Below are 23,429 nucleotides of genomic sequence, written 5' to 3'. Positions count from 1 at the left end.
ATGCTGAATGTACCGAGTTAAAGCAATAAAACGTCTTTTATCCTCGAAAAAGATTGCGGAAGTATTTCGTGGAACACTTCCGTTGCTCTTGAATGCTTGTGAATTAAAAATAACGCTATTTAATTGTTTGGTATTGTATCTAATTTAAATAATGCACTGAAATTTGGAGCATAAAAGTGTTGCGAAACATTTTTCCGATAGAACCTGCATCTTTCTTACACAGCCAAAAATAATGTACCTATTACAAGTGCAACCTTTCCCATTATTTTCCTTTTCATTCAAGGGAAGTTATCTGGGGTTGCTCTCCTGCCTCAATTCATGCTGTAGGATTTGACGGATAAACTTCTGGTGAAGAAGTGCATAATTTTGAGGTGTCGGCAGTGGCAAATTTAAAATCTACCATAATTAACGGGTTAAAAAAAATAGAAGGTTTCCTTTTCTAATTAAGCCTTCTTAGGACGCACGACTTTAGAGGTGCCTACTTCAAAGAGTGCATCATCAATCTCCAAAACCTACCAAAATCAATACAGACAGTTACAAGTTACTGTGGTAGAAATAAAATGCTAATTTTTTACAAGAAATAAATGTGCCGCTAAGGCCCTACTTTGATGTCCCGTTGGTGCGCTAGACATCTCAGCTGATGATTGCACAGGATGAGTAGATCTGACCACTCGCATTTGAGGGTGTCGAGCCTCTCTGTGACCGTTGCTGCGACAGCCTCCTCCTGACTTGCGGCCATATCCTTCCCGTTCACCACTAAGGCCTCCAATTTGTCATTTAGCGCCTCCAACTCGGTGGCGGTGGTTCGGAAGACCTCCTGCTGTTCGTCAATTTCACTGATGGAGGAGGGTAGCTCCAAAGAAGTGATCGTGTTATGCTTGCTCATCAGTATGATGTGCATTGTCTCCAACTCCTTAAGAATAAAGCAGGGGGAACGTTGTGCCAGTCAAGACGTCTTTTCTGCTGTGCTGGTACACCAAATTGCAACACCAGTTCCATTCGATAAGAATCCAGCAATATGCGTACGTCAGCGTGATCAACTTATGTAAATAATTTCATTATTTTTAACTTTTATGCTCGATAAAAGGACTTGGAATTTCCCTTTTTAAGCACAAGTCCAGTTAACAAGTTTTTAAATTATTTACAAAGATGTGATGATTAAGTAGAAAAACTCAAAACACCAGTGAATGTAGGCGAAGCCAAACCTAAAAGCCGAACATAATCAGCCACTTGACTTTCAAAATTTTTAATATTCTATACCAAAAAGAGGTTTTCGGAGGGAAGGGGAGGAGAGTGAGGAGGAAAACCTCCTCATTGGGCAGTTTGACGGGAGGAAGCTTTCTTTCATGAATTTTGAATATCTGGCACGAATTTTTGAAAATGGGCAACAAATAAAAATAGAGGAAAAGCATTTGCTTAATACAGAAACTATATGTTTTTAAATATTATTAGAAAGTTGATGTATTTAAAACTTGTTTGATGCTGTGGCAACAGTATGACACATTGACCAATCATATGCGTGCCTGATAAAGTTATCATTTCAACATAAATTTCCTTTATTTTTGAAGTAAAAACGGCGTTAATTTCCCTTATTAAAAGTCCTTCTAGAAGAAGGTGTCCTCTTTTACCTGCAGCATACTTTGAAAGGCTAGTGAAGCCTCAAGTCCTTTCTGATATTCCTCAAGGAGGCCCACGAACTCGTCCCAATCTGAGCGCAATGCCGAGCTAAACTCTTCCAGGGTCAACTTTGCGCCACGTATAGCCACTCCACTCTCTGGCTCCGCACTCAAAGGCGATTGAAGTTCCTCCAATGCGGTGCTCAAAGCGTCTGCCTCCTCAAACACCTGACATACTTGCTCCTTGAGAGCACTCAGGTCAGTCTCCCAACCAACCATTCGGCATTCCATGCGAATCATCTCTCCCATGTTGTTCTTCGTCTCACCTATTGTGAGAAGTAACTCCTTCTTGTGTTGCACCCAACGCTGGGTGTCGGATAACTCCCCGCTGAGATGTACAAGACGATTGGCAGTATCAACGGAGAGGCGCTTCATCCTGACGAAGTGAATAAGATCATTCCAGACATTGAAGGTGTACTCAAGGAGAGCGTTCCACAAGGGATCACTGACAAGGCGAACTCGAAAATCTTGGAGGATAGGAAGAGATTCTCGGGTGTGGAAATCAATCTCCTTTTCCAATGCCACAAGGAAAGGTTCATTCATTGTAAGGGGATAGAACTCGGTGCACGCTTTTATGGACAGATGGAGGAATGGGGACTCAATTTCTTCGAGATATTTTTGACTGAAAAAGACAAAAGTGATATCACAGATAATGGGCGAGCATTAAATAATTAAATAAGTTTCTACAAGTACCTTAAAAATGATCCTCAAATTGACTTTACAAATTTTTCTTAACTTCTGAAAAGCAAATGCCGGGAGGGGAAGAAAATTGACCGAGTGACAAATTGAGTTACAAACAAATGATTGTTTGTCCAGAAAATGCATTATTCAGTTTCCTTAAATTGAACTTTAAAAGACTACCAATATTATCCACAAGAGATTAAGTTAAAGCATTTTACAAAACAAATAATCAGTGTCTGAAATCCAGGGTAGGAAGGAGAGAGCGATTCAAAACAAAATTGCCTTTCAGGAGGTGACTAAAACGTTCGGCTTGGCTGCAATGAAGTAGTGCAACTCGCGACCAAAAAGCCTGTAAAGCACATGAAGTATAAAGGCTGGAAATGTGTTGTTTTATCGGTGCATCAGTACCTATTGTACCATCCCCGATACCCATCCTTGTTATGAGCCCACTCTCCCAGTCTCAAGTGGTGGTCCAACCCGCTAGATGGCAATCCACCTTGTCTACTTCACGATTTGAGTTGAAGTTGGTTACACCAATGTGGCACATTTTTGCGGTGTCTGCTTTATAGTACATGGAGGATGTTGGGTGTGCGACAGCCTAGTGTATCATCCAGAAGTGGAAGAGATAAATCCGATGGAGATGTATCGCCATCAAGAAGAAGCCCCAGTAGTACTACCACAATTAGCTTTTACTTGCCTTTATGCAAATAACTGTCACACGACACATGCTATCAAATGGCAAGAGCATTCAGAGTATCAAATCCACATGCCCCCTTTCTCTGATCTTCCTCCTCTCGGTGATTACCCTCCTTTCCTGTCATTAAACAACTGCGGTAAGAACGGAGAGTCAAAATGTAGAGGTAAAAGAAGAGAATGTAAGAGGTGACTTTGCATTACGGAACAATAATGTGCTCTTCTGCTACCAACACAGAGACTATTCAGCTCTCCAACCACACCACTGGAACGTTCTTTTTGTTCACGAAATGTCATGATGGCATAATTCTGCCACTTCTCTACTACTTCCTCAAATTACATCAAAAATGACACCAAGTTTAATGACAATTCCCAATACATTTAATTTGCTATAGAAAAACTTTTTCCTTTCTTCCTTTTTATGAGCAGAGCTAATGAAAATGTTACATGCTCAGTTCACCAAGGGCCATTAGTCAAGCGCTTTGGAGTAGTGTTGTTCCCCACAATCGCTTCAAATTCATCCGTTAAAGTTCGTACTTTAATGGATGCATTTGGCCTAGAAGTGTTGCCTCAGTCCCCCCTATCTCTACCTACTCTTGTGTCTTTAACACCGGAATTCGTTCAAAAGGTAGGGAGAGAAATTAGACGCATGCGGTTTCCCACCTTCGGTGAATCCATTGCAGCAATTCGTAGCACCTCTGAATAGCATGTATGTTCGCCTGCTCCGCAAGAAGCTGTTCATGTCGCGTAGTGGCTTTCTGATTAACCTCATTCAAACCTTGATGTAATTTATCTAGCTCCACATAAATGGTTGTGCGCATCTGGGCTGTTATTCGCTGGAAACTTTTGGCACTATCTTCATTTGGTTGGCCTTCGGGATTGACATCGGTGGTTAAAAGAAATCGGTGTTCGATCTCCTCCAGAACGTTTCGCAATTCAATTATCCTTTCTAGCATCTGAGAAAAATGAATGCGTTTTTCAGTTCATTTACAGGTTATAATGTCAAATTTATTGTGCATCTGTCATGTGTCCTATGATTTGTCGTTTGGGTGGCATGCGAAGTCAATGTCAACGTGGCTCACATATTTCGAAAGATTTTAAGACACCATTAATGGGAAAGGGGAAAAACTAGACTTTTGAAAATCATATTAGTAAAAGTAGTAGTTTCTATAAAAAAGGCATAGTAATACATAAATATTAGTATCTACCGAATTTGACAGCAGATTTCAGTAGCACGTGTGCCATTTCGTGTAATCCGCGCTTGCTGAGTAAAAACGATTTGTAAGGAAGCTTAATTTGCTGTTTTTATCACTTTTAGATGAAAACAAACCTAAAAACTCTTCAGCATTTGTAAAACGGGTACTTTTGTTGAGAGAGGGCGAAAACGACAGTTTGGCCATGGCAGTGAAGGTAACGTATGAAAACAAATAGTAAAATACATGTGTGAGAGTAATTTCCTTCCCTACTCTACACCTCTCTGCAGTACATAGGTTGAGCGTCTAAAAGCCCTGTAGACCTAAGTTGACTGTACGGTTAGAGAGTCAATTTAAAGGCAGAAGATTTTCCTTGCTTAATTTGAACTCTCTCTACCTCTATACTTTGCACTCATGGAGGGGAAAAGGCCAAACTGAATCGGGAAGCAACATACCACACATTTTTGTTTAATTCTTGATTCAATGTGCAAGCGTTTCGAGAATACCGTGTCCATGCGAAGGAGACCCTCCCACCAGCACTCGCTTGCCACATCAAGGCCGTCCAATAGCTCTGTCAAAACGTCTGGAATGGGAGATTCCATAAAGTAGGCCAATTTGTGATGAATCCACTCAGTTATCTCATTAGCCTCGACCTGAATTTGTGGTATGAAGGTGAGAAGATCCACTACCATCTTAAGAGTGGATAGTTCTCGATGCAGCTTCTCTGTCTCCGCGTAGAGCATTGCTCTCTTCCCTTCCAATTCGATATTTTGCAGGGCCAACTTCTCTTGAATACCTGCCTTCAACTGTCGTATAACATCCAGGCCTATTAAATGACGTAGCTGGAATTCTTGGTGAATTCGTACCACAGTGGCATTCCGTTGAATCCTCCGTGATCCACAATCAATCAGGCCTTCTGGTCTAGTCTCGAGGCTTCTACATCTCCTGATTAACAATGACTTTGACAATTTTGTTGACTGTTGCGAATGCCTGGCATTTTGGTATTGATTTCGTGGCACTCCATTGTCAGTGTAGTGAGTGGGAGGACTGCGTTCAGCAGTTTGGCGGTCAACCTCGTGGATAAGAAGTCTCACTTTATTTCGGATGGAGACAAGGGAATCGAGGCATTCGTTGTTAAACACACTGATTTGTGCTTGTTCTATCAACACTGATAAGGCACGAATATGTTCCATCTGGTCCTACAAAAAGAAAAGCACATTTCCTTACTTTATTCCTTAAAAATGTCAAGATTTATCTTTTTGTGTGAGTAAAAATGGACTATGAATAATGTAGGCAAATCTCACCTTGGTGGTGGTTAAATTTTTACAGATTTTGCGATACAAAGCGGCACTTTTTGCGATTTCGCAGAAAAAATTTTTATAACACAATAGAATGCACCAGATGGCCCAATTGATACCCCAAAATCGGGCATAACAGCAACTGATAATGCTCTCGCTCTTCGTCTGGGCGATAAAACGCCGACCCAGTGACAGATTTGACACCTTTTTAGCTGCAGCATTGATTTTGCTCTCCCAAATAGAGAGGCTATTTTCAGTGGGACTTTGATGCATCAAATGCATCCAAATTATCTCCATCTCCTCTGTAAGGCTTGCCAATTCGAGAAGTTCATCCAGGCAGCTGAGTCGTTTTAACAAAGACACCTCTCTTCGGTGGAATTTTTCCGTTAACAACCCCCAAAGTTTGCGGATTTGACGAAAAATATCATCATCAGGTCTTAGGCTGAGTAGTATTTGCATTTTTTGGTTGTGATGCGCCTCCGCATCCGCAATCATTGCTGCGTTCCTCTGAAAATCCCTCTGAATGAGAGATCTTTGTTGGCTAAGCAATTTTGCGGAAATCTGAGCTTCGCTTTGCCAGGACCGAAGGTTAGTTTGAACGCAACGAGAGTCAGTTTGGGTTGCCAAGTCAAGCAGGTGGTCACATTCAAGGAGCCAGAGCTTATGAAGTTTAGCCTTTTTGTAAAATTTTTCCAACATTTGCCTCTTCTGAGACTAAAATTAAACAAAAATGAAATTATAATAAAATTACCTATTTTGGCATTTATTTACCTCTAATTGTGTACATTTGGTCATTAGTTACTCACGACCTTAACATTCACAGAGGCTTTTCGAAAGAAAAAGCTTTGAAATTATTCTGAAAAGCTGTCTTACTTTAAAGGGATGTATCACCACTCAAAAGTAACGTTGCTGCCATGACGCCATAATTGACAGAGAAGGGAAAAGTGCGAGCTACCTGTATTTCCAGGCCTTGACGGATTTGTTCCATGCATGCCATTTCAGCTTCATCGAATTGTGCCCAGGTCTTATAAATTGTAGGATAGTCAAATCCCGGTGGCGGAGGGGGTGAACAATATCCCCAGGTAAGATTTTGCGTTCTTAAATGCAACCAGGCAAACTGAAAATGCAAAATAACTGCTTGGGTTTGTTCCCTTTTTTACTTGCGTTCGCGCAGAACAACAAAATTTGCATTCAAGAGCCAAAAAATGGCGGAATTTTTTATGACCCTCAATTGGTAGGTGTTTATTATAGAGCGCAAAATTTTTCAAAGGGTTGTCTACTTATTTAACAATTAAGTAGTTCCAGTCTGCAATATGTCCAAGTGGTGAACTTGTGTTTATTTCTTTTTATAAAACCTGTTTTATTCCAAAGGCAGAAAATCTTAAATCTACCTCCAAATGTGCATTTCTATCCCTTGTGCCTCATATTTCCACCCTCCATCTTGTCCGTATTTAGTTCACAAAGTGCCTAATAAGTGCCCAAGTAGATAAAAAATAGCTAGCCTGGACAGAGATAAACAAAGAATTTGTGCACGTGGAATGACTTAGTCAACCCATTTAATCCATGTGAAGAAAATTAGCCAAAATCTCACCTCAATCTGTCCCATTTCCTCTACTTTCTTTTCTTTCTCATTTTCTCGCCATAGGGCAAGCTTACTGGAGATGAGCTGGATATCTTTAAATTTGCTCAGTTCCACGAGATATCGAAAATTTGTTTTCATCCACCTTCGAAGGTCATAGACCTCCCTCACATATGCCATCATTCTCCGTTCAGATGTGACCACTCTATCGAGCACTACAGCCAGACGCGAAGCAGATTTTTTAAACACTTGGTCCTCGTTCAACCGATAATACCAAGTGGCCACTATAGCCACCACACAACGCTCATCATTACTACACGCAATAAAGTCAGCTGGATTGACGACAGTGGGTATTCGAAAGGCCTGTTTGGCCAAAGCGAAAGCCTCTGAGAGACGTCTTATCGGCGATGTAGTCGTTGACGCAAGAGCAGTAAAATCAATGAGATAGGGCCGGTAACGATGCAGAAGGGCGCACATTGCCAGACCATCCTTCCAACTGGAGGTGAAATTGATGATGTTGATCTAAAGACCAACCAAATATTAAAGGCCGGTACCGACAACAGTCCTCCTTTTGACTTTCCTTCATTTTCTTCATTTTTCGTTAAGAAGTTGAGAAAATAAACAAACTTATAAACTGAATTTTATATTCATGCCTCTTCCCCTATGATGAGTTTATTGCACGGGTTAATGTCAAAAGTGTTTTAAGAAAGGTGAGCACACGGATATGATCATCGAATACCCAATAGGCATACGCGGAGGAAGGTGTTTCGAGACACGCAATTACCTAGGGGTAAGGAGGCATTCCTCCAACACGATTCTACCCATAGCTACCACCCAGTACTAATGGTTTTATGGACCAAATCTCCCCTCAATGTAAAAACTGCTTTTTAAGGAAGAAAGGGATAAAATAAAGCAATGTGACAAGATATTTGGATTATCTGTAAGAAGAGTGGGGAGGTGGTTCTCATAATTACTTGCAGAGATTTACCAGAAGCAGAGCTGTACTTCGTAGGTTTATAACATAAAAAGAATTTAGCAATTTACTTAAGACCATTTTAGGCTTTTAAAAATTTAAAGGTCGCCTACAACATAAATATTTAGTTTGCTGAACAGGAAGGAAAAGAGAGAGGGGTAGGGGTCGAGAGAGATAGTATCGCACGAACTGAAAGCAGTCAGTTTAAATAACTTCTGAATAGCTGGCCAATTTATATATTTCAGAAGCGCATAATTTGTTCGTGCAATTTTTCTTCACCAGTAGTGTAATTTGTAATTTTAATAATGTGCAAACCAAACCGGATCAAAAGCCTCCATTCTCCTTCCTTAAATCTATCGTCGTAACTATTTCTGTTGAGTTGATGTAGCTCCCAGATAGAAGGAGTTCTTCCTGGAGTAATTACAACCAACGGCTTTAGCCTATACCCCGTTCAGATCAAAATTTCACCATTCTCTCTCTCCCAACTGGACAAATTCTACAACTCGCCTCAGCTTCCTTGTCTCTGGGGCAAAAATTTTTATGGGTCTGATAAAATTCACTACAGGAAGAGGCATGCAAATTTCCTCCGGATGTGGTTTTTTTTATAAATATCAACTATCTTAAAAGCAAACCTAAAAAAGCGTTATTTTGAAAACACCTACGCTAACTGTCAGTCAGGCCTAATCTAGGGAAAAGTGGCATCCCGACGCACTCATCTCTCACCCGAAATTCCTTCCTATTTCGTGGCTAAATTTCTCCCGAAGAAAACATTTTTTGGTTAATTAAGAAGTGCGAGCAAAAAATTTGCAGGACTATGTTTGATGAGTCTTCTTTCGAACCTGCGGATAGAGAGCCGTCTTCAATTGACACCATCGAAGAAGTGCATTTTTCATCTCAACCGGTGACTCCTGCTGCAGGTGATGGGTGAAGGATAGACGAGGAAGCTACGCAGGAAGTAAAGAGATAAAGGAAAGACGAAAAGAAAAACAAACAACGCAAGAATTACAACGAATCAAACTAGAAGCCTTTGGTATTTCAAAGTTTCATGCACCGTTTTTCTAGCAATTTTGCTCTTCTGAGAAGAAATCCTGACTCTTGTCTGTTCGTTTCTCCAGGGAGAAGATATAAACTTCATGCCATTTCACAGAGGCAGTAAATATGCACGGTCAGGGTTGAGGCAATAAAGGGAAAATTTTGTGCTTTGCGTCTGCAATACTTTGAAATTTAAAATTCCCCTGCAAATTCAGAGGGTTCCCATTTGCCTTAAAATACTTTGTAAGACTTGTCAAACGGCAATCGCTCGATAATTTGGTCGAAAATCTTTTGAAGGTCAAAGTCAGGAAAATTAAGAATTGGAGTATTTTGAAAGATGCTGGATGTCTAGATGACAAAATGAGAAAATAAAACGGATGGGTGGAAATATTGTTATGATTTTTGGTAGGGCTCACCTCCGAGGATAAGGGACTCTTGAAGGCTGGAAATGTGTCGGTCTACCGGTACGGTGTTACCTGCTGTGCTGTCTTTCACCTCCTCTCCCTCTACACTTTAACCCTGTTTATAACCCACTCTCTTACCTTCAAGTGTTGGTTCAACCCAGTGCATGTGACCCCACCTTGTCTGCTTCGTATGAGTAAAGTTGGAGTCGTCTGCATAAATGTGAGAGATTTAGGTGGCCCCGTTCCTCATCTACTTGGAGAAGGTACATTGTGCTGCAACCCAGCTAACCGTTCAGAAATGGAAGCGATAGGCCCGAGGAGGATGCATCGCCTTTTAAGAAGACCCAGAACCCCCGGTGAAATCTTGAATGATTGGAGAATAACTTGCTAATAAACACAATCAGCGATGTTTGGCCTGAGTGACGTCACAACTGGTTCTCGCTTTCATTGAGCAAGTCTCTACACATTAGCCGATGTCATAAGAGGCTCCCGATCCATTTGAGATACTTTTCTAAGTGTGTCGCGGTAAAAAGGAAGCCTTTTAACAGATTGGCTAACTTGCCATGAAAAATGCCTTTTATTTAAGCACTTTACAGGAGCAGAGATGTAAGTGCTTCCATCCAAATAGTTTGCGCCACTGAGGCGCAAGCACCAAGTCATCATCAAAATTGATCACTATGCATTTTTGGCAGAAGATCAAACCTGAGATCGACATATCTGCTTACCTGTTCTCCTTGAAGGGATGCCTCATTAAGAACAGCCATGACTAGTCAATCAGTGGAGAGAGGTTCCTATGCTTCCTAGGCAGTGCAAAGTCATACATCACCGTGCAACCCGGCAGCATAATTTGGATTCCAAAATGAGGGTGAGACAAAAGACCTATTCTCCAGATGCCAAGCCGCCAACTGATGATTCTTACTATATCTTCGTGTTTGACATGCCATAGAGCTCTACAAGCCCAATAGAACTGGAAAGTGATTAGGCGTTAAACCCTTTCTTAGTACCTTTTTTGGGCAAAACGCCTTACAACTGCAACATTTACATGACTAAAAATAACTCCGTTTCGTTAGACTTCGATTCAAAGATCAAGGGGTGATGATAAATCTGACGAAACACAAATCCATTTCTCGAGATATCTTCCAAGATTCCACTGCATATGGGGAAATTTCCTTCTAATTATGTGAAAACTTTATTTTCTTTTCAAAAAATTATTTGGTATTGAAGACCAAACCAATTTAAAAGTCAGTAATGAATTATGCTATTCGCGTGCAGACACCACATAGCCAGTCACTTGAAAACTTTGTGCTATATATCTCAAAGCAAAGCTCCCACGCACACAACAATGAGAATATTGTAACGTCTTATTTTCCCCATTCTGGGGTTACACCTGAGAAATTTTTAACCTCAACCCTCAAAAACTGACAGGGTTGGGGAGGCTGATTAGCACCTCATTGATAGGATCAAATAAGACCAATTTACCGATGTTTAAGAGGATCCACAATTAAAAGGTATCTAATTTGAGGGAGAAATTGGACGAATTTTCCCTCTGCAATGGACCGTTAATGTGTGCTATATGCGACGCTGACATACCTGAAAGTTGAGAATGAAGGTCCAGATGAGACCAAGGATGAGGTGGGCATTTCCATCCACTATGTCAATGGGTCCGATATTCTCTGCAGGTATGTTCATCTGTTTCATTTGATCTAGGGCTTTGCTAACATTCTCCAGTGAGTGAACACGCATTGTCCCGCGAGACAGCGTGATCTACCAAGGAGCAAAATGCGTCTTAAGACTTTTCGGTAAAAACTTGTTTATTAAGGTACATAAATGGAACTTAGCCAATCATTGTGGCCAAAAGTTATGCGGATTAACTGTAGCAGTGGTCGGGAGGAATTGCCTTTGGAAAAAATTCTGTTTATCTAGTTATAAAAATTGCCTTATGCTCAGAAGTAAAATAAAACTTAGACGAAATTCAATGTATTTTGAAAGAGTATTTTACAAATCAATGTATACATAAAAATGCTCTTCAGTTTAGGGGTAAAAACCACCCTCAATTAGTATTCACTATTGTGGAAAGAATTTTTCCAATCCTTCCTTAACGGTGGAATCACGGTAGCACCTCAAACCCCACTGAGGCGTTATGACACCCAGTCATTAGTGCTCTTCAGTGATGACACGTATTTTCCCATATTTAATATTAGGACATTCGTATGAGTGAGAGGCACTGCTGGGTGCTTCACTATCGCCACTAATCCGTTTAGCTTATTTTTCATTAAAACCCTCTGTCAATATTACCCACGTCAAGTACTCAGTGACTGCTGCATTTCCTCGCGCCTCCATTTTTCATGTCTTAGTAAATTATAATAAGTTATTGTAGCAGGCTTTGCCAAAAACTATACCACTTTATTTCTAAAGCCACCTCATAATTTATGATTTATGACGTGTAATATAATTAATTTCTGCTCGAAAGCAACAAAATTAGAGGTACTTCTAACATTAGGTGCATAATCCCACCGCGTTTTAATTCCGTGACAGGGTGTTGACTTATCAATTTCCCTACCCTTGCCGTCTGGGGGGTAAATAATATAAATTGCCCCGGTAAGTGTGGACAGTGCCAAATGGCACAATCGACAACTTGAAAGTTATGATTGATCACGCATGACTGTGAATTGTAAAAGTTATTTAAAAGGGGAAGGGTCTAAAAGCAGAATGTGGGGTGAAGCCAGGAGAGCGTATTGCATAATTACAGGCGTACAAGCGTACATCAATTCATTATTCATTTCCAAGGCAACAAAACCTGACACCTACTTTTATCAAAAGAATTTTAAAAAGACAAACTTATCATATTCTTACAAATAAATTGGAGAAGTTATAAACATCATTTGCAGATGTGTGATGATAAAATTCAAAGAGTGATGAATCTTGCCACTTCAGGTGGTGTTTACAAATAAAAGCCAGGAGAATTAAAAAAACACGTTGATTTTCACCTGCACATCACAAAAATGCATCCTGCTATACACCCCGAAAAGCCTTTAAATAAGATCAAACATAAGTTAGCAAGCTATCTATAAAGAGATGTATTTTGTTAAAAACTAATGTTCCTAATTTTTGGCCTCTCTTAAAAAATGCGGATTACTGTCAGGCAATGTTCTTCTGACATGGCTAGAAAATTCTTTGCTTTTAAGAAACATTTCGCGCTTTCCTTTAATGTGAAGGCAATTAGCTTAAATATATAGAGCTGTAAGGAAATTAAAGTGATGTTAAAACCAATGGTAATAAACTAAGAATTTACAGTAAAATAGGAAACAGCATACATGAAGCAGACAATATCGCTTGACTTGCTAAGAACTCAGACTTACTTTTCTACCAGTGAAGAACTCCAAAAGACGTAAAAGTATCCTTCCATCAGAAAGATCACTGTACAGGTCCTTTACTCTGTAGAGCGACTCACCGCCTTTAAAGATTAGGGCAAGACGAGCCTCAATATTTTCAGCACTGATGCCGCTGTTTAGGTAGCTGCTAATAAATGGCTCCTGATAGGCCATTTCATCGGCTAGCTCTAACTGCGCATTAATCCATTTCGTAAATATCTTTTTTTGCTGAAGCGCCCGAATTTCTGTAATAACAGAAAAAGCAGAGTAGCACTAATAAAACCACTTCCAATAAAGAAATTTTGGGAAAATAACGAAAAAGTGACGGTGTACTTCACTGTCAAACATATTTGACATATTTTAAAAGGAAACAAGCTATTCCTGCAATATACCCCACGAAGAAGAGCATACTTGATAAGTGATAAACTCGTGTTTTTCAAAGGTATCAGTGTTCATTGCATTCCGAAATTTTTTGCCTAGAAGTAAAAGAAGAACATAAATAAGAAAGAAAGTAAAAACTTGAAAATTTACGAAGTTACCCCACATGAGTGGCTTATCTAGGCGTTTTGATAAAGTAACTATAGTTAGAACAAATATAGGATATTAAAATCATGGATTACAACGAACAGTAATAAAACCAAATGAACGCAATAACAGAGAACAACATTTAAAAATATAGTGAATCTGTTTGAGGACGCGGAAGCAACAAAACAAAACTAAAAAATGTTAAATGCAGTACTCTTTACCGAAAAAGGCTTTATTTTATGAATAGTTATTGAAGGCGTGACAATACCAATGCAATCGCTAGTTACTTTATGTTGATTTCATATTTGCCTAGTAAAATTAACTGGACTTTTGGAAGGTCAGGTTTTATGTGAAAATGTACTAAACCAAAGAAGAATTAATGCAGGTCATGGTATTGCCTAAAGCAGAGGATTCCACACTTATTATTTGTACAGGGTTTATTTTAGGGAAAAAAGGAAACAAATGCTCTAATAGCAAAGATGTGTTTTCTGTGTTCACCAAATTTGAGCTCTATCAGATTTCTCTGTCTTGATTCTGTCACTCAAATTACTCAGTGCTTATTATTTTTCGGACCTGGCGGATCCAATGGAAACGTATTAGGTCAAAGAACTACTATGGGACATATTTTACCAATGTACGGAACAACTTAAGGTCTAGTATTACGGTCCAAAGGCCATACCTCAGGGTTCAAGCACAAACTACATAGATTGAAAAACCGACATTGTTAAACACGGATTTAGATACAAGACCAAATTGCTGCAAAAGCCGACTCTTATTTTTAGTGTCATCTTCGGGTGTTTCTCCTGGTCAACCTCCGGCGCCGATTATCGCAAAGTAGTCCACAGTTCAAACACCACCCACCAACCAGCAATGTCCTTCATTGAATTACAGTGCACGCAGGAAAGCTTTTGACCTCAAATCCACTCATTCACCTCGGCCATTCCTCTGCGTTCAGGTAGTGACCACTTTGGTTAGAAGCGCTGGTAGATCTTTTAGAACAAACTAGGCTATTTGACGAGGGTACCGAGCCTAAACTCAAGAAGAAGGATTTATCGGCAAAGTCATTCGAAAAAGACAAAAGAGAATTAGATGCATAGGAATACTGCTTTTTGTTTACTCCTCCTTGCAACTTTCATTGTGGTTCTGTTCGTGTAGCCAGCTAAGGTCCATTCAGCCAGTAGAAACGTGGAGGAGGTATTGCGTGTTTTTATAATTGACGTTTATCGTGACGTTGGAATCCAGCACTCCCTCAAATCTGCGAATGTTGGAACCAACCATTCAGTATTGGTGTTGGTGGTGTCACTGTCTGCGTAGATTTGCTTCAAGTTTAACATCTCCAGCCCTGATACGTCTTCGTCTCCCACGACTCCTTTCATGGGACGTCTTTGCCATCACACCTAAGGAATCCACTTTCACATTGTTCATTTCTTCCTCCTGCACCTCTCTCTCCATTCTGCTATTCTCCTCCTCTTTCTTGCTCTTTGCTTACCTTCTTCTACTTTTTTACCGTGCCAATCTTAATTGCCCAATTCTCGCCTCTTTCTTCTCACTCACATTCACAAGAAATTTCGGCTGTTGCATTACCTGTACCAGCAGCTCCATCCCATTCTTCCCCTACCGAGGTTTGGAATCATAATGTCCACATTTAAGTGCTTCTAGGCAATACAAAATTAAGCGACTGCTGGAATCCGATAAACTGCATATCAAATGTTTCCGTGGAGTCCTCTTCTTCCACATAATCATCGGTCTGAACTACTTTGTGACAGCTTCTATTTTGACAATTTACATGTTATTAATGGTAAAAATGCATTTCCTGAAAGTGAATTATAGCGCCTGCCTTTCATCAAACTAGATGCAACGTCTGTCACCGTCCAGACTACACAACAAACGCAGAGTTCAAATCCGCGTGATTGACTAAACACGATGTGTTCCAAGTAGGCTAACAGAAAAAACGCAGGATGGCAGACAACGTCCTTCAGCATTTCAATTGTGAGCGCGAGTTTGTGACCGAATCGTGACTTGGTGTGCATCGATTGCTTCAACATTTGAAAATCAGTGACCTGCGGCTGACAGCTGATTGTCAAATTGCAAGTGCAATTTATGCAAAAATTTGTGGGCCTACTTATCTCTTACAAATTATGCAACTTAGAGCAAGCAACTGGTGTTACAACCGGTGCATGTTTACTGCTTTTTATTTCATTAAATTGCCTCTTCACATTTGCGTGCAAGTGACATGGAAACCTCGAGATCAACTCCATTGATAACTGTCAGCGTCACTTAAAGAATGGTGATAACAGTTTACTAGCTGTTTCATGTAAAATTGTTCAGTGTTTTCGAAATTATATGGAAACAGAAATCCTTCAAAGATGTCACCAGTTGTTGCCTTCGTCCCCTTCCCTCCACTCCCCTCGCCTGCCCTGCCCTCCCCCTCGTGGCTTCAGTAGTGCCCACTTCAACGTGAACGTTAACGAACTTCTCGACTTCTGCTGGACTGAGGGTCACACGTTGGGGAAAATATGTGCAACAGCAAGTCGGCAGCAAAGGTCACGGAAGTCTCCCCTTTTGATGAGAAAAGTGTTTCGACTCTCATGATTGACGATTTAAGTGGCACGTTGTGACAGAGTTAACCACTATCATGAAAAGGGGGAATGCATTGAGTAATCTGAAACAATTTCATCTCCGAAAACCACTGGTTTCGAGAAACAATCTTCCTAAAGACACATCCAAACACACAGACAGGTGAACAGATGGACAAAGTAGCCTTACACGTTAGGCCTCCTTTCCCTCCTTCATGCCTTCGAAACCGTTCATCCCCAGTGCCTGGAATAACTTCATGTTCTTACCTTACAAAAAGAGAAGTTAGGTCAGCTTTGCCTAAAGTGGTGGAACTTATAGCGCGACAAATTAACTAGTCGCACTGCAACATACTCAACAGCGCACACAACTAATAGGAGACGAAATTCTTGAAATGCGGTACGATTACTTGACGGTTAGGATGATGGAAAAATGAAATTATTGCTACTTGTCTCATATCTGAAACCCAAGGCATTGCCCAACACCTTGCACCAGTCCCAACCTGCCAGAAATCAAGTACTACCCACTTACAATCTTCCCATTCTCAACTCGGACGATCCCTCCACCCCATCGACTATTATTCTCATCCCATTCCTCGCTAACGATGCCAAGCTGAGCCACATTAATCGCTTACACCACTTGTGTTAAGGCGCACCTTGTGTAAACAAGCCCAACGATGAAGTAGCTGACAAAGTGACACATTTCGCGTCTGCTTTCCCCAATCTCACAACACTGACTCTCCTCTAAACTAACCACACCCACACCAACGTAGTTCGCGACAAAACCAGAACTCATAGAGGACATCGCACCAATATTCGCATTCCTAACACCACCCAAGGCAGAAAAGACAACCAATATACCAAATAACCGCTCACACAGACAACAATGAAAAGCGAATGGGAAGCCGGTAAATCAGTCAGTTATCAATCAATCACCACATCAGCAGGTCAACAATCCCCTTTGTGGTAGCCTTCAAGAGGGCCGTTGGCATGCTCACGGCTGCAGACAGTGAGTCAGTCAGGCAGCCTGTCAAGCACTTGGCCGACCAACTCTTTGCTGGCCACCGACTTCTCCGTCTTCTTGAGCACCAGCACCGCCCAGATGTTGGGCAGCACACCACACTCCAATATGGTGGCACCACCCAACAGCTTGTTCAACTCCTTGTCGTTGCGGATGGCCAACTGCAGCTGACGACGAATTATGATGCTCGTCTTCTTGCTGTCACGCGCCGCTATGCCCACCAATTCCAGCACCTCGACAGCCAAGTATTCGAGCACAGCAGCCAAGTAGACCAGACTGGTGTTCCAGCACGCACACGGTGTTGACGATCCACGTACAACTGCAGGCCTCACACCGTTGTGGGAATCGTGAAGGTGAAGAGTGAGTGGCGACTGCGGTTGAAGAATGCATAGGTTACAAAGCGGCGAGACGAAGTGAGCCAATAGATGTAGCGTTGTCGACTGCACATAGGCATCCACTGTTGAATGAATACGATAGGCAGTAATCCCTATTCTCAAAGTAAAATCGGCGCTCTTCAACTACCTCACAAGTCTTTCCTTCGCAATGAATCTGGTTGCCATACAATACTTTAACAACACCATCTTTCCCCACGCACGTACTGGCAAATTTCCACTCCTGACACTACCTCTTAATACTCCGGCAAAGATAATAAGGTAGATGATAATAAAGCTGCTGCAACATTTATGAGACAGAGTAATACACCACACAACGGAGACTACCCAAATAGACAAATGTTTTACCGGGCTAGACCTCGCATACTCCTCCACAGGATACCTGGTTGATGTGGCCGAACATCTACACCCAAGTGCCACAGTAGAATCACAAACAGTATCGAACGCAGAATCCACCTCACTTTTCCTGATCGGTGAGAAGAAATACATGCGCTTGATATGCTCTATCTCAATGTACCACACGCACCAACCTGCCCCTACACCACAAACTCGGCGACATCAAAAACAACGACGCTACCCTGCATCCTTGGTCAGCTGCGATTCCAATACTGAAATGGCTGCCTGCCAAGAATCTACTGCTGCACACGTCCACCACCACCTGCGTGGCATGCATGTAGCAATTCAAACACCATGCCCAGTCCGACAATGCACCCCTCACCATCAACTCGAAGACCTTCAAGAACGAACGCCGACTGCTTCACTTTCAAGCAATCACATGGGTGTTCAACGACAATGCCACCGCCTTCTAGTTCCTAAGCGCCACAACCCCAACCACATGCAGTCACCAAAGCAGCTGGACTACAAGGTGTTTTTCCATTTCTCCTCTGAAGTAGGCCGATTCTATCAGCCAACATCTCTACTAAAAACGTCTCGCACCACCTCAAAACCACGCAAAGTGCAACATCCCCAACAAGCCCCTTCGAGCAACGACCCCACGAGATCGAAAAATTAAGCCCACAGTGTATACTACTAATGACCTAGGAATAGGCGCGCACAGACATCAGTAACATTCCATCTGACAATAATCTAAAGGCCACCACTGCATCTCGGTACACTGCCGCCATAGCCCCTAACATGTTACTTCATAGCCATACCTATTCCAAAAATTCGACCGAACCATCATAGATCACAAATACCGTCATTTCCCGAGGCCCTTCGACAATACAAACAGCTGACAACACTTTGCGGTCAACTTCAAAACAACTTCAGTGTCATCTCCCACTCTAACTTGTGGTACTTAACCGCTTTACTTCTGAAGATGTACCAAAGCCTCCAATACCATTCAAATTAACAATCCCAGACCCCATGGTAATGATTAAATAATACAATATATACTTGCCTCAGGTCTTCACCACGGTCACAACAACCGACCTTCACCATTGTCAACCACCGATAAATGTCCATAATTCTGCAGAAATATTGCAGATGCAGGGTGAGACTCGCAGGACCCTCGTCACACTCCTCAAAATGGAAAAGCACCACCCAGGGTGTCACAAAGACACATCCGCCAACTCCCAAAATTGGCAGACAGGATGGAGCAGGCAGTACAGTCTTATTCCATAGTTAAGGATCCCTAAGTTCCTTTGCCCTGCGCAAGCTGTCATTTGGCAATCCGCGTTGGCGATTGTCTAAATGCACCAACAAAAAGGGCAGTTACGCGTTATCTGCTCCTCACACCCATATCCGCCCATCAATATTTGCAGACATTGCCTTCCATTACCCATCATAAGCGGACTCCCGATCCTCCAGATCCCAAAAGTCCACCCACAGAAAAGAGACTACTCCTACAAGTTCAGGTGACGGCTACTCCCTGCCAGAGCGGACAGGCGAGTCCGATTTAAACACTCCAGAGTCTCCGATATCGATAGAAGTCAGTTCTTCTCCTCGCTCAACACAGACGAATTCGTCAATTGCAATACACGGTTATCAGATCTCTGCAGTCCCATATTTCTCATAGCCAAACCCTCAAGGTGAAATGGAAACGGTTTTCTCGGGGGATAAGCTCTCCGATTTCCTAATGTACGTTTGCCAATATTAGACGACTGCGAATATTACATTGTTGTGGTGATATACATTCCACAATCCTCTACCCAAAACATTAGGCCTCTTACGTCAACGCCTTGTAGATACTTCATGGCACGAAGAAAGTGCCACAATTGGTGAATCGAACCTGGTCTAGCCCTGCATGTAGTGACTAAAAAGTGACAATGCTCTACCTTCCAAAGGAAGAAATCTCGAGCAGGAACGGCCAAATGGACGGTGAATTCGCCTTCGCGCATAAAACTATCATAAATTTCAACAGTGCTCTAAGCTAGATTCAATAACATTAGAATTCCGATTACCTTGTAGCTTAACACTCGCCCACTTACCAAACATGGACAAGTCATGTGGAAAAGACGATTTATGAGAGCAATAACGTTAGTGGCAACAACAGCGAAATGACGAAACCCATCAGACACAAGCCCTCCAGCGATATCCGTATCGCACACGAGGAGTTATTTGACTTGTCGGCGCATTCAAACAAGAAGGCAAATTATTCCATAGTGTGCAGCTGATTCGATTTTTGTGAATTCATGCAAAAACAAATAGACTATTAACGCAGTTTTGGTAAATGACCTTTTTGCAACAAGGAATACTCATCAACTACAATTACATGCTAAGCACTAGTACAGCATTTCTGCTCTAAGTTGCGATCCTTTCGTGTGCCTGCTGTGTGATTTGGCTATTTTGTTGTTACATTTTTAGCCTCTTTTACTGCCTCTACACTTTCACTCATTTGGGTGTTTCGTTATTTCCAGCACAGGTAGTGGGGCCATATTCAAGTGGGTGTGCAAGTCGTTTGCTCCCACGTTGGTAAGTGCTGGGACATACATGTGTTATTTTGCCTTTTGAAATTTCGTGCTCTTCTTTCTGAGCTCAGGCATTAACGATGACAGTCTGAGTGTTGTATTAACACAGACTTTATTCCTAATGTGATGGTAATGCTGCGACATTGCCAAATGATAAAAACTTATTTTAGCATGTTTTTCTTGAAAAGACTTACAGCATATTTAACGTAAGGATTTGCGCACCTAATTGTTGTGGCAACTTTTGGGACCATGTGATGCTTGGAACGTTTTTAAACAATTGAAGTGGAGAATCTGCCATTTGCTCCAACGATTGATTCTTATACATTTTTTGGTCATAGCTAAATTGGTAAAACTGTGACTTGTCATCGTTAGTTAGTGTTTGACCCCAACGCGCACCTGTTAGGCATTTGTTGATCGGTAGTCAGCTTTAAGTTTGCTCTGAATTCATACATGCATATGCATTGAGTGCAGTGCTATGCAAATAAATGGAGCACTTCTGCCTCCTGGTTTTTTTGTCAATCTATAAAGATGTGACGCGTTGGAGGTTATCCACGTATTGGCTTTCACTGGATCCCGTTTCCCGATGTTGGACACAGATGGTTATTGTGGTGAGTCTTCTTCCATGCTGTCATTTGTGGAGCCCTGTAGTGATGGTGAGGGAGACGGCCAGAGTTATTGAATGCTCCTGGTTGTTTAGTTGCTACTTCCGGTCAAGGGGTGGCATTCGTCAGTATTTCATAAAGTGACCTTTTGTTAATTGTCCAATTCTGACTGGTCAAACACTGCTCTCTGAGCCACGGTTTGTAGTCGAGGGCAATCCCTCTATCATCACGCATGCGATGGGGTAGATTTACTGTAATTAATAGAGTTGGGCTGGAGTGCATTTCAGAGGGAAGTGTGTGCGCGTGTGTAGGAATCGCCTGATGACCGCTCACCTAAACTGATATATTCCTGTTTTACAGTCCCCAATTTTCCAATTGTTTTCTTTTCATCAATCTCATCCTGCAAATTTGTTGCTAATTCGCATAATCAGTGGAGACTTGAACCGACTTGCTTGACACACTTTATGCTATTTACAACATTGATGCATTTGCGTAGGCTGGGATGAGTCGTGACACCATGCATGATAGAATATCATGATCATATCAGGCAATACCATGCCATATTTCGTATTTGTGCTGGTAATTAAAATAAGAAATAGACTGTGTTAATGACAAATCTTTAAACTTCCCTTGAAGCCTGCTCATTGCTCACGATAACACTGAGTGGTGGTGCTGCAATGGTCGACGAAGGAAGCGGTCAGTGATAGCATATTGCTTTTACTTAGAGCAAATACTAGAATGCATTGTCGTAAACGCCTGGACGGTAACGATATTGTGAAGTTACCCCAACGCCCGGCTAATGTCAGGCTCATTAGAGCCCTCGAGGCGGGCCACATCGAAGATGGTCACCATAGTGGACCTTGACGGAGCTACAGGCCCCATTGCAATGCAGTGCAAGTGGAAGTCTTTGTCGTGGCAGACAGAGGGAGTTGGAAGTGCAAATTCAAAGAAGCACGCTGCACCCTAACTTTCACCAAGAAGTCGAAGATTCATGCACCTACGGTGGTGCCAACAGACTGAATCAGGGATGCAAGTCTACTAGCTTGAGGTGAGTCGCGTTGTTGAATTATCCGATCGCTATCAGGTGATTACGTGGAGTTGAGTATTGAGATAAAATATCTTCTCGCCTTAATGGAAAGTCAACATGGGATCGACCTCTCTTCTGGCTTGCGGGTGTGTTTCGAGACATTCACCGTATTGCCCTGGGAGCAGTACACTATTCTGCGGTTTTCGAACACATCATCTACTTTGTCTTGACCCCAATAGAAAATCTTGCAACCGTCTTAGTTGAAAGACGATTACCTAGTTCTAGCATTATCTTCTCCTTTTTCACCTATCAGTTACGTAACTACGTGATGGGAGAATGGATTTTGCTAGGTGTATTCGTCTGCTTGATTTACTTCATTGCGTTCATGTACAGTTTACTCATGTGGTGAACGAAGTGGAGAGAGTCGAAATTGCCTCATCTTGTTGCAGCTCTTCAAATTTACACGCACAAAATTTACAAATTTTCCTTCATCAACATGTTAAGGCACGATTTCGCCATTTTCGCTGTTTGATGCTTTGCAACAGAGAGAGAAACATGAGGTTATTTTATGTACATGTGGTTCTCGCTTTCATGGATTACTGCAATGGATTCAACTGTGAAACATGGTGCGTCCTGTAGGCGACGGTTAGATTTCTGAATGTGGTTACCAATTTTGAATGTGCATGAAGGAAGTGCTATGTCTGGCTTTGTTGCCTTTTTGCTGTTATTGTTTGGCATATTACCCACATTTAGATCCTTCCAGCAAAACTCCACCTAGGGAAAATCTTTTTGCGCCCAGTAGGACGACTCACACCTTTTGCTAGGATTAGGACCCCTTCATTGCAACCATCGTTGGTCTGGGTGGCGAATGATTCCACTAGCTTTTCAGTTCCAACCTAAACTGATGGGGCAGCTCTCATCTCTATTGGGGCCCTGGACCTCCGCACAACGACAAGTGAGTGGATTCAATTCCCATTTTCTGTCGTCATTTCTTACGTGAACTTAGATGCTGTGAGTTGCATAACTGAAATGACGTCATTCTTTCATGCTGCCACATTTAACCCAATACTGTCTTGTGATTAGGCACTTTGTGAAGTGGGATATCGAGGCCTTATGCAATGCGAATGTCAGGCATTGAGTATCGCTAATGAAACAGGCCTGACACGGTAATTATCTGGGTGATTAGCAAACCCGCTTCGCATATCCTCAAGGCACCTTGTCTCATCATGGTGGGGAGGATAGGTCACCGTCATCTCCATGCACGTAGGTTGTGTGAAAGATCGTCACACACCGTTCGAGAGTGGAGTGGAGCGCAAACATGAGATGCGTCAAGGGAGTGGGCTGCCGTCTGCTGGAATGCAGACAGACCACCTCCTATTGCAATGAACTTCGTTTGTTTACCAACAACGCCTGGTGAAAGGAGCATTTCAGTGGAGATGTGAAGGAATCCATCAAGCCTTCTCAATGCTGGCAGCCTCCA

At 41.9% G+C, this 23,429-nt stretch overlaps 3 protein-coding genes across 3 annotated transcripts in view; 1 reads left to right on the top strand and 2 right to left on the bottom strand. All coding sequences in view use genetic code 11, as the record gives it.

The window, feature by feature from the left end:
* The window catches only part of EGR_08589 (Spectrin beta chain, erythrocyte), a gene marked incomplete at both ends in the record, with an annotated part of 38,259 nt that extends 23,458 nt beyond the window's left edge, over nt 1-14,801 (bottom strand). Inside the window, 11 exons of the mRNA XM_024497838.1 lie at nt 605-913; nt 1,629-2,298; nt 3,714-4,006; nt 4,699-5,442; nt 5,548-6,255; nt 6,497-6,658; nt 7,133-7,642; nt 8,933-9,037; nt 11,120-11,293; nt 12,889-13,145; nt 14,729-14,801. Coding sequence (XP_024347759.1) covers nt 605-913; nt 1,629-2,298; nt 3,714-4,006; nt 4,699-5,442; nt 5,548-6,255; nt 6,497-6,658; nt 7,133-7,642; nt 8,933-9,037; nt 11,120-11,293; nt 12,889-13,145; nt 14,729-14,801 — 4,005 coding nt within the window. The remainder of the gene's footprint in view (nt 1-604; nt 914-1,628; nt 2,299-3,713; nt 4,007-4,698; nt 5,443-5,547; nt 6,256-6,496; nt 6,659-7,132; nt 7,643-8,932; nt 9,038-11,119; nt 11,294-12,888; nt 13,146-14,728) is intronic.
* Nucleotides 14,802-17,012: 2,211 nt separating this feature from the next.
* On the bottom strand, nt 17,013-18,084 carry EGR_08588 (Histone H2A; the record flags this gene model as incomplete). Its single annotated transcript, XM_024497837.1, has 2 exons — nt 17,013-17,511; nt 17,942-18,084. The coding sequence occupies 2 exons, from the start codon at nt 18,082-18,084 to the stop codon at nt 17,013-17,015; spliced, it is 642 nt and encodes a 213-aa protein (XP_024347758.1).
* A 3,637-nt stretch (nt 18,085-21,721) lies between these two features.
* Nucleotides 21,722-23,429, top strand: part of EGR_08587 (hypothetical protein) — a gene marked incomplete at both ends in the record, with an annotated part of 3,237 nt that continues 1,529 nt past the window's right edge. The window contains 4 exon segments of the mRNA XM_024497836.1: nt 21,722-21,825; nt 21,842-21,970; nt 22,713-22,747; nt 22,774-22,904. Of these exon segments, the coding sequence (XP_024347757.1) occupies nt 21,722-21,825; nt 21,842-21,970; nt 22,713-22,747; nt 22,774-22,904 (399 nt within the window).

This window comes from Echinococcus granulosus, assembly GCF_000524195.1.
Source record: "Echinococcus granulosus chromosome Unknown EG_S00111, whole genome shotgun sequence".
In the NCBI taxonomy this organism is placed as follows: domain Eukaryota; kingdom Metazoa; phylum Platyhelminthes; class Cestoda; order Cyclophyllidea; family Taeniidae; genus Echinococcus; species Echinococcus granulosus.
The sequence above is the reverse complement of the archived record's forward strand: the minus strand, read 5'-3'. Positions and strand labels throughout refer to the sequence as shown.